Source organism: Pelobates fuscus, chromosome 6 (genome assembly GCF_036172605.1).
Source record: "Pelobates fuscus isolate aPelFus1 chromosome 6, aPelFus1.pri, whole genome shotgun sequence".
Classification (NCBI taxonomy): domain Eukaryota; kingdom Metazoa; phylum Chordata; class Amphibia; order Anura; family Pelobatidae; genus Pelobates; species Pelobates fuscus.
Window position 1 is genome coordinate 208434814 of NC_086322.1, and position 12119 is coordinate 208446932.

At 39.0% G+C, this 12119-nt stretch overlaps 1 protein-coding gene across 7 annotated transcripts in view; it reads right to left on the minus strand.

Annotated features, from left to right (window-relative positions):
* RUFY3 (RUN and FYVE domain containing 3) overlaps nucleotides 1–12119 on the minus strand; it is a 111638-nt gene that overhangs the window by 26175 nt on the left and 73344 nt on the right. For all 7 annotated transcript variants that reach the window (XM_063458674.1, XM_063458676.1, XM_063458677.1 and 4 more), the window contains exons 8-12: nucleotides 11470–11539; nucleotides 10245–10328; nucleotides 10015–10098; nucleotides 7373–7540; nucleotides 1492–1589 (exon numbers count right to left, since the gene is read on the minus strand). In XM_063458674.1, coding sequence (XP_063314744.1) covers nucleotides 1492–1589; nucleotides 7373–7540; nucleotides 10015–10098; nucleotides 10245–10328; nucleotides 11470–11539 — 504 coding nt within the window. The remainder of the gene's footprint in view (nucleotides 1–1491; nucleotides 1590–7372; nucleotides 7541–10014; nucleotides 10099–10244; nucleotides 10329–11469; nucleotides 11540–12119) is intronic.

Genomic DNA, 12119 nt, shown 5'->3' on the forward strand with positions numbered 1-12119 from the left:
CATCAGGACATGTGCGTTCTACAGATTTTCTATAAAATATTGTAAGGATGCTACTAACCTTTTAAAGTATTTATATATGTAGCACATGTTTAACCAATGGGAGGTTCTCGTTTCCAAGCAGTTATCTCCAGGCAAGGTACCTCCTAGTAAGGACCATGTTAGTTCCACAAGTAGATTAAGGCCTTACTCTCCGTTTTTTCTATGTAGTTTCATATACACTATGTGCAACTGTTAACGTAAATTCGAAACAAGTCTTCATGCTATCATGAGTCCCAATTCATTGGAATTTTTAAACTTCAAAAATATTTTTACTTAAATTAACCTCATGCTTACCAGTCACCAACCCAAACACTTGGTGCAGAACTGAGCAGGAGGAACACTGGAATATGAACCCCTAAGATGAATGAAGAAACTGCCATCTCTAGTGGGCAATAACTTGAGAATGGTAATATTTTAACATTTTAATTTAGCACAGTTTACATATGGTTTTTAGTTATATATTAAAAAAAAACAAAAAAAAAAAACTTGCCCTAAGAGGGCTCCAGTTAAGTACTGTCAGAATATAGATAACAGATGGGGTAACTATCTACTGGAACTGGTGGTCAGAGACTACATTGATGGATATATTTGCTTGGAAAGATGATTACGATTATATTCTACTGGTTACTTTATACAGCAAACTTTACAATTTAAAAATGGTTAGTTTGCATCACATATATATTGTGTATAAATTGAGGACAGAGACTACAAGAAGACATCGTTAGCAAATGCATCAGTAAAAATATGTCTAGAAGGCTCTTTCTACGAGAGGTGTATTTTTATGCTATATAAACAAATTACGAATTTTAACAGTCACAGCATGAAGGAGTACTTTCAAATATAAAAAGGCCAAATCAAGCAAAGATGATGCTCTGGCAATGCTAAGCAGTACTATAAAACAAGGGCTTTGAAAAGACGATGTATCCGTTGATCATTTGACATAATATTATAGTACTAGAATATAGAATGTGACGGCTGATAAGAACCATTTGGCCCATCTAGTCTGCCCAGTTTTCTAAATACTTTCATTAGTCCTTGGCCTTATCAAAATATTAATCTAGTGCAGGGGTAGGCAACCTTCATCACTCCAGTTGTGGTTATCTATATCTCCCTTGATGTTTTGCTAGCATTAGGGCTGTTATGGCACTATGGGAGATGTAGTCCACAATATTTAGAATAATGCCAGTTGCCTACCCCTGTTGAATACATGTCTTAGCACTGGACTATGCATACACTTCGCTTAAAAAAAAATGAAGCTGACAAGCGTTGCTTCTGATTGGCTGGCATACACAGCTCTGGACTGATCTACAGCAAGGACACAGAATTGCATGTACAACAGACATGTCTCTGCAGAAACATCACACATGCTGACAATTTGTTTTTTTTATGTACCTTTTGCTTCTGTCAAATAAAATGTAAATGAACATTTCATGTGATTTTAACATCTCCTACCTCTGCTCCAGCAGTTTAATAGTAGCAGCCATCTGATTAGTTTTCTCCTCCAAGCGGCTGTTTAATTCACTCTTCTGTTTTGCTGCGAGGTCTGAGCTCTGTAAGGAATGCACACACAATCTTAAAACTCATTAATCAGTATAGTATAAAACTTTTAGGTCTTTTTAATATAGGAGTTTAATGAAAATATTTTAGAAAGTATTACACTACTTGAATAAATGACAGACCTGTAGATCTCATCCCCCTACTTTCTCTTAAAGGGTCACTCCAGACTCCTACAGCTAAAGAGCTTACTAAAGTGCTTAGTGTGTGAATCATTCTGAAAATAAAGTACTAAGCACAATAGCAGAAAGTCCCCGACACAGATAAAGGAATGTTTAGAATCCTATTAAAAAATAAAATAAAAAAATATATATTACACACATATACATACATACATATACATACATATACATATATATATATATATATATATATATATATAAAAATCTAGATAACCCCTGCACTCCAACCAAGACAATTAGAAAAAAATTATACCTGGTGCTCTGGTGGCTAAATGATACAGGATACTAAAAATACCGTCACTCAAGGATTGACAGCAAGTCAAATCTTCATTTATTTCGAAGACAAGAATCGACGTTTCAGCTCCTCACAGGAGCTTTCATCATTGTGTTCATCGTGTCCTGATGAAAGCTCCTGTGAGGAGCTGAAACGTCGATTCTTGTCTTCGAAATAAATGAAGATTTGACCTGCTGTCAATCCTTGAGTGCCGGTATTTTTTGTATCATATACATACATACATACGAATGACAGTACAGATGTGTGCTTTACTGATTGATTAGTTTAGTTATTTTAGGTGTCATCACATTAAGATCTCTGTTTGAGGTGTTGCTTTTGATAATGGGCCAAGTTGTATATAAAGGTATTATCATATCTGAGCGTAAATAGTTTGCCTGGTAATCCCAAGTCCTCTACAGTAAAACAAACGGAAGAGGATATTGGGGTGTTGACAGGCAAAAGGTAATGGTCAGTGGGTGTTGCCAGTGCCACCAAAGGGCATGTACCCGGTTAAATGTAAAGATGGAAAAGTATAAATTAACTGGCAAGATGGTTATATTTGAACAACTTGGAGGTCTATGCCTACTAAGCCTTACAGTGATGTGTTGTGAGGGGTAAACTTGGGAGATAGGAGATAAATGGCTCCTTACTGTCTAGAAATCGGTACTAATGCACAGAAAAACTGACTGCTGTCTTTATTGAATCCTTAATAGCATAGTTTGCCGATAGACAGTCTCCCTTTGTTGTAGCTATAGCCTAACCAATAAATCAATAGTTTCGGTGGCTAAGGTCTGGTTACCAAAAAGCTAACAAAAAATTCCCCATAAGGGTACATTGGCAGCAATAAAGAAATCATAGGATAAAAAGTTACAATACTGACTAAATACAGTGTTGCAATGATCAAAAAGTGATCAGCTAAAGGTAACTCCTTCCTTTCTGATTCTACATAGGAGATATAGATTGGAGACCAATTCCCCTAATATCTATATAGAGACTTGTAACCCACTCTTCTGGTATCTTGTCTGACCGAGAGCCTGTACAGCAGTCCCTAATAACCTCCCAATCAAACCATCTGACAAAGGGGGCAACGTGGTCATTATGGATACCACCAACTATGCCAATATGACTAAAACAATATTGACAGATGTAAATACCTACAAAGTTATCCCTAATGACCCCACTAAGAAATTTCAGGAAGAATTTAAAACGATCCTTGAAACAGGACTGAACCAAAATGTGATCTCCAAAAATGAATATGAGTTAATTATAGGTGACAGTCCACGCATTGCTACCTTCTATAGCCTCCCGAAGATACACAAAAAATATGATATTCTAACAGGGAGACCAATAGTCTCGGGAAACAACAATTTAACCCAAAATGCAAGCATTTACATTGATCAAATACTAAAACCATTGGTTACCCAACTCCCATCATATTTAAGAGATACCAAACAGACCCTAGCTGAGCTAACTAAGATACAGATGCCCCCACACTCGTTATTGTGCAGCTTAGATGTGGAATCTCTGTACAGCTCTATTCCTCACTCCTTGGGCTTAGAACACACAAGCTACTTCCTACGTCAAAGGGGTACCCAACTATATGAACATAGTGATTTCACTACACAACTACTCAAGTTCATACTAACACACAACTTCTTCTTATTTGATGGGGTATACTATCACCAGGTGCAGGGAACAGCTATGGGGACGTCTTGTGCGCCCTCATATGCCAACCTGCACCTGGGATGGTGGGAGGAAAAAATAGTATTTGCTCACCCACAAAGCCATCTAGTCCAATGCATCCACTACTGGAAAAGATACATAGATGACATTGTGATTGTATGGACTGGAACACACGACCAGTTCCTAGAATTTGTACAGTTGCTAAACATCAACGATCTTAACCTCAGATTTACTACTGAGGTAGGAACCCCAAACCTGACATTCTTAGATCTTACCTTGATCCCCAATTCAAATGGGACAATCAAAAGCGATCTATTTAGGAAAAGCACGGCCACAAATAGCCTATTAAACTGGAAGAGTCACCATCCAACACCCCAGAAAAAGGGAATCCCCATTGGACAATATCTGCGCCTTAGGCGCAATTGTACAGATATTGAAGACTTTAAAACCAGGGCCAGGGCCTTAAGAACAATGTTCAGGACTAAGGGGTTTCCCAACAAATGTCTCAAAAGGGCCTATCACAGAGCCCTCTTAGTAGACAGGGAGAGCCTAATAAGAGAGGATTCTGTTCCACGCAAGAAATTGATGGAACAAGACAACAAGCAATTAAGATGTATAGCCACGTACGATGCTGGATGGAACTGTGTAAGATCAATTATGCACAGATTCTGGCCACTGTTAAAACAGGACGAACACCTGAGGGATATCATCCCAGCACAGGTAGCGCTTGTAGCAAGGAGAGGTAAGAACCTCAAAGACTCCTTGGTACACAGCCATTTTCAGAGATCCAAAGCACCAACACATTGGCTAACAAATAACCTTAAAGGCACTTACAAATGTGGTAGGTGCAAGGCATGCAAATACATCAAGAAAGATTCAAAAACCTTCACCGACAGTACCCAAAATCAGCATTTTGACACACGTTCCTTTTTTAATTGTAGCTCAAAAGGTTTAGTGTACCTGATCACCTGCCAATGCTCAATAGCATACGTGGGAAAAACCTTCCGCCCCTTCAGAAGAAGAATCCTTGAACATATCAACTCTGTCAAAACTACCAGACATATGGAGACTCCCATCTCTAGGCATGTAAAGAATGCACATAGTGGAGACCCTACAGTCTTGAAATTTCAGGGAATTGAATTGATTAAACAGGATCAAAGGAAGGGAAACTGGGACCAACAAATTAGAAAAAGGGAGTGTTACTGGATTTACCGGTTGAAAACCCTGTCCCCCAATGGACTGAATGAAGGGTTCACCTACACTCCCTTTATAACATAATCTCTATCTATAATGACTTACAACTTGATGAATATATAGAAACATATATTCTTTCCAGCACTGTAAATAATTCACTGTAAATAAATTAGTTAACCACTTAGCACATACAGATATCCTTTTAAAAACCTGTGCCCAATCTTTTTAATCTCTGTGCAGCATTATCCTTGGACATCACCTATATAAATGAACCTCTGATCTATACCTATATAAATATTTTTGTACTATATCCCCCATAGAGGATGACATCCGTAGAGGATTACCATAATTATCCTGCGTATACTAATCCTCCAGGGAAATATCAGTTTACAACTCTTTGAAGTGGAAGACATCAGAATGTTATACTACAAGTTAATTATAAAACATAGCAATTAACATCCATACAAAGTCTACCACTCCTACTGATAAATTGAGAATAGATATAGCAAATGGATCCTGGAGGATAATTAGTGTATTAAACACATTTAAATTTGATGACCAAAGAGCACATCTAGTTGAAGACTGGCAACTATTTCAACAGAAGCCGTCAATCAAAATTGATGTCCGTCACAGAGTCCCTCCCACTGCTCCCACCCAGTGACAGTCACGTGAGGCAGGGCGTCATTATTGACGCAATGCTATTTTACATAATCAGTCAATCTAAATGTCAAATACACTTCGCCCCGCCTACCAATCCGCCCACGGCTAGTCACGTGGGCGGTCAGGGACACATGACGCTCTGGTCACATGATGCAGGGCGTCACGATCAACGTCACAGGATTCCGGTCATGTGACCGGCCCACGGAGGAAGTACGGACGAAAGTGATTGGACACAGGGGATTTAAAAGTCCCGGCTTTTCCCAGGTGATAAAATCCTTAGCCCCTGACGAAGGTGTCTGAGTACACTGAAACGCGCGTCGGGCGTTAGCCTTCCTATTTTATTATTTTTTTCACCTTATCACTTGTTTGCACACTATGGGTATTTAGACCCTCACTGGTTAATGTAATTTTCTTCAATTTTCACAGTGTTGTCCTTACAGCGATTGTGACGGCACATTAGGCAGTATTCGCTCTATTTTAGAGTCAGTAACAGATTAGAACACCCTCGAAGGTGTTGGGAGGTTATTAGGGACTGCTGTACAGGCTCTCGGTCAGACAAGATACCAGAAGAGTGGGTTACAAGTCTCTATATAGATATTAGGGGAATTGGTCTCCAATCTATATCTCCTATGTAGAATCAGAAAGGAAGGAGTTACCTTTAGCTGATCACTTTTTGATCATTGCAACACTGTATTTAGTCAGTATTGTAACTTTTTATCCTATGATTTCTTTATTGCTGCCAATGTACCCTTATGGGGAATTTTTTGTTAGCTTTTTGGTAACCAGACCTTAGCCACCGAAACTATTGATTTATTGGTTAGGCTATAGCTACAACAAAGGGAGACTGTCTATCGGCAAACTATGCTATTAAGGATTCAATAAAGACAGCAGTCAGTTTTTCTGTGCATTAGTACCGATTTCTAGACAGTAAGGAGCCATTTATCTCCTATCTCCCAAGTTTACCCCTCACAACACATCACTGTAAGGCTTAGTAGGCATAGACCTCCAAGTTGTTCAAATATAACCATCTTGCCAGTTAATTTATACTTTTCCATCTTTATTATCATATCTGCTGTGTAAATTGAAGTACCATATTTAGATAGGTGGTGTATCTACGGAAGACTGGAAATTGAAAAAAAATAAACACATTTCTGGACCTGTAACTAAAATAACTAGCAGAACATGATTCATTCATCAGCAAAAACACAGCGCGTTTGTCATGAAATCAATATTTTTACATAAATTCAAAAAGTTTTAGAAACACCTTCAGCAGACACTTGGTACCACCACCTGCTCACTATGAGGTGGGGGTGGTTCATTGTGCCCCATATTGTAAAGGCACCTTTCAAAGTATGGAGGAGATTTGTTGAGAAGTGCTGTACATTGATGATCAGTGCTGATGGTAGTAGTATTGCACTTGATTACTAGCCTCAAAAGAGAGTAAGGAGATCAAATGACAATGTCAATGAGACGTTTTTTGGCTGCCGAGTGCAGACAATGATGTGTGTTATAAAATAATGCAGGCAATTATAATTTTTGTTCCTGTTTTAGGACTACGATGGCATGGTTTGTTACCTTTACTTTCCTATATGGACATCTTCTCATTTTATTTGAAATAAACCTGTGCATGATGTCACTCTTGCTGTGGGCATGGTAAATATGCAACAGTTTAATCTGGACTGCTGATTGACTTTTAAAAGTTATGTGTTGTCATGGTTATAAAGTGACAATGTGTGTACATGATAATATAGGCCATACAGCCTGGCATTAAACCCTGCCTGCTGACCTGCAGTTTAAATGACAGTTCATGCTTTAAGGCTCTGAGATCATCAAGCTGTTGTCTGAGAGCAGCTAGTGCATCTTGCTTATCACAAACATCCTTATCCAACATCTTCATGGCCATCTCCATCTCTTGTCTCAGTCCGATCTGTACCTCGAGTTCTTTCTCAATGTCCTAAGGAAAGAAAAATTATCAATAAAAACATGTAATTGATATTCTGTACACAGACCATGGCATCTTTAAAGCAGAATACTATAAAGCAGGCTTACATAAACTCCGGCCCTCCAGATGTTGCTGAACTACAACTCTCAGCCTATTTCATTCATAGAATCATGGGAGTTGTAGTTCAGCAACATCTGGAGGGCCAGAATTTGGGTAAGCCCGCTATAGAACATCTTGGGTAGAGCGCACTGCTCACATGTGCAAAAAATAAAAACCGAGAGCAAAGCCTGTATTTAGACATGGGAGGCAGTAGCGGAACTAATGTCAGCCCGGATGCACCGAGGCCAGTATGTGCAGGGTCCATCAGCAATGCCAGGAGTCAGGTGGGAGGAATAGGAGGGAGCGCAGAAGAGAGCCAGCTCCAGACCCACACTCCCATCAGCCTCAACAAGCATCAGCATGACCTCAATGAAGCCACCATCCTGCACACAAAAGCAATTTTAACAGGGAGCGGACTACAAATATAAAAATGATTACGTGTATGTGTGAATCTATCTATGTGTGTTTCAGTTTGTGTGCGCATGAAGGTGTCCGTGTGTTTATCTGTGTGTCAATGCTTGTTTGTGTAAGGGTGTATGTGTCAGTGTGTTTACGGGTGTGACAAAGTGTGTGTGTATGTGTTGTGTGTGTGTTTGTAAGTAAGGGTCTTTGTATGTGTCAGTGTGTGTATCTGTGTGTCCAGGTGTGTATATGTCAGTGTGTATCTATGTTTATATCAGTGTGCATCTGAATGTGTGTGTATGTCAGTGTGTTTAGATGTATGTATACCTGTGTAAGTATTTATGTATGTGGCAGTGTATGAAATATTACACACAAACTCCAAAATGATACACAAACACACCCCTTCATTCAAACACCAATATTGCACACAAGTGTACACCCATTTAAAAGTCAACACTACATACAAAACACACCCCTGCAATTATTATTTTATTATTTATAGAGCGCCAGCAAATTCCGTAGTGCTGTACAATGGGCAATCAAACTTAATTATATACTAGCACACCCCTGTGTTAAAACGCTAAAATAATATACAAACACCCCTTCATTCAGCCACCAACACTATACACAAAAGCAGGCCTGCATTTAAAAGCGAACACTACATACAAACACAACCCTGCATTCAAACTTAAATACTAGACACAAGTAAACCACTGCATTGTAGTGACAATACATACAAACACATCCCTACATGCACACATATACTCTATATCAGTGGTTATTAGCCCAGTCCTCAAGTACACCCTAACAGTCCAGGCTTTAGGGATTACCCAGTTGTGTCCAAGGTGCTTTTAGAAATAAAAATAAAATAAAAATAAAAATACTTTAGACACAACAGGGTAATCCCTAGTTCCTGGACTGTTGGGGGGCACTTGAGGACTGGGTTGGGAACCCCTGCTCTATATGAAAACATGCTTACTTGCTAACACACACACTGCTCACAACTACAACACTGCCAGGATGGGCAAATGATAAATCCACAGCTGGTAAAGCATAGTGCTTGTTCGATAGATGGAGATCTATCTACCTTTTGGCCACCCTTGTGCTAGAAGGGGCCCAATAAGATTGTATGCAGCAGGGCTCTCTAATTAGATCCGTCACTGATGGGCAGACTAGATGGACAAACTGACATTCCATTTCCAAGCTAAATTTCGTTATCATTATTAACCCACAATTCAGAACACAATCGGTTTTATTCATATCAGAAACTCAACCACATATCGGTGTTGCCCAGTGAACAAAAACAATTCTCAAACAAATCATCACACTAGAGAGGCCCTGCTAAGAGCGAGTTTGACAGCACACACATTTGCAACAGTGAGCAAGTAACTGTAAATGTGCAATCAGGAGGAGTGGGTAAAGATGGGTGCAGAGAGTGGAAGAAGGTAAGGTGCTGATTGAGGAAGTAAGGGAACGAGCGAGCAAAAATTCACTGGAGGGAGGAAAATGTGTGCGCATGTAAAACACCCAGAGAGAATAGTCTAAAACTGGGAAGTTGTCAAAGACAAGATAAACTCTGGTGTCACCAAGTTGAGGGGTTCACATCAACACATTCAGGGGTTCAGACCTGAACCACAAGAGTTCTGTTTGAATGCAGGTCCTGGTGTGGAAGAGCCATGCAGTGTGGGCTCTGCAGGTAAAAGGTTTTTATTTCTGACCAGTACAACGTTCCTTCTAATACAAACTACAAACAACAAAAATAGCATCTAGATAACCACATGTAGATAGAGTGCCCTTTCTATAACAAAAATGCTACACTACATCACAGGGCAGAATTATTCTTTAGAATGTTTCTGTACAATCATGGCAGTATATTTAGTACTTAGTAGTAACGATTACTAGTTTTCAGGGAAAGCTGAATTGCCTCATTCTATAGTTTACCATAAGCGGAGAGGCAATCCTGGCTAGGGGTCAAGGTGTCTTACCAGCCGTAACTGTGTTTCTTCCTTTAAATGTTTCCTTGCCTCGCTGAGTGCTTGTACCTCTGCAGACCGCTCTTGCTTGTTAGCCTTTAATGAGAAAACAAAACACACAAATACAAAATTAAAAACCAGAACAAATCTTTACCAAACTTTATATGTTTAGAGTGTCCCTTTAATTGTACAGGAAATCATACTACTTTTTTACTGGTCCCTTTCCGGGGTCAGTAATGTACCTTATTAGCTTCCATGTAGTATGAATCTTTCATCCTTTCCATTTCCTCTTGCATTGTTATAATCCTGTTGTTTGCAACTGCAAGCTAGAAAATATACAAAGGCAATATGAGTGACGTACAGTTTTATTTGTATTTAACCAATAAATTTAGACATGGGCTTTATTTATTTCATCACTGCATTGTAAAAGCAAAATAATTAATTGAAGTCCCATACTGATCTGGTCAGTTAAAAGGATTCGGAGCATATCAGGGCTGATTTGCAGATGCCTGGTTTTGGCCTTGAAGGTGGTTTTAGTATTCTCAATGAATTTTGGTACACTACATGTCCCAGAATACCATTGGATTCTTTAAATAAATAAAAATAAACTTTACTTGCTTAGCTAAATGATAAAAAAAATTGTTACATGTTGGTTAATTTAAAAAAAAAATATCTATATAAAAAATTCTCGCATAGCTGCAATGTGTTTGCTGCACCCACACAAAGGTTCCAAAAACGTAAACATTGCCGAACATGTCGATGTAATACATCGACCACGATTAACTCTGCATTACTGCATCTATTTGCCATACATCATGTAGTGAAATCCACGATCTGTATACGGAGTGGGCATTGATTATTTTAATCCCTCTTCCATTCTGGGTTGTACATACTTATGAAACTTCTCTACTGTATGATACAATGTTGGTTCAAGAATGTTTACATCTCAGTTACCACAACAGCATGAAGCAACGTTGTATCGTACCTATGATCAGAGTGAAATTCCACCTGTAGGCATCATAATACAAAATAACTTCATGTATACATAAAATGTTTCTGTTTTAATTAGAACACTGAAAAATACATTCTTTATGTCCCAGCTTAGAGATGTAGCTGTACTGAGTATCCTTTTCTCCCAGGAGAAATTCTACCTGTGGATTAGTGCACCTAGCCTGATACATTAAGCTGATCAAACTGATAGCAGGCACAGAAGGGGTGCTATCATTTTACACAGCAGTTTTATTCAGATCATGTGTTTTATGGAACTTAATCCACAAGTCCACACTGCAGGCATTCCCGAGAAAAAAAAATAGACCACACAAACCAGAATGCAGTCAGACATAATATTACATCACCTATATAGATGCATTAAATCAGGGGATCATTCTTCTCCTCTGCTTTCCTTTTAAGGAGGAACAAACAACAAAGATTTGGGAGTAGGGAAGATTCCCTGTTACATAGACATACCTCTTCAGTGAGTTTAGTGTTTGATTTCTCTAGTGCATCCACTTTAGCCTGAAGGTTGTTCACAGTGGCACTACCAAATAAACAAGAAAATGCAATATTACAACAGCACACTTGTACAGCAGGAATTCCTCTATAAAGCTAGACCGTCAATATTACTCAATATACCATTTCTATGCAAAGGTTTTAAATAAATTAATAAAATTAATATTGCAAGTATCATGTACAATCATATACTGTTATTTAGTAACGCAGTGAATTGATGTGAAACATGTATTCTTAACCCTATAGTGCTAAACCCACCATCAAGGTAGCTTGCCCCCCCTTAAACCCCTTAAAAGCATGAAAAACTCACCTTATTTCCAGCGCCGTGTGGGTCCGCCGGCACTGGCCCCGCCCCCTTGGCGACATCAAAATTCCCGTGGGGAAAAGCATTCTAATGGCTTAAATCGGCAAGGGGACGGGGCCAAGCGCTGTTTTGGCCAATCAGCATCTGCTCATAGAGATGCATTGAATCAATGAATCTCTATAAGGAAAATTCAGTGTCCCCATGCAGAGCGTGGGCAGGGTTTGCATGAAAATGCCTGCATATAAGAATTACACTCACCAGAACAACTACATTAAGCTGTTGTTGTTCTGGGGACTGTAGTGTA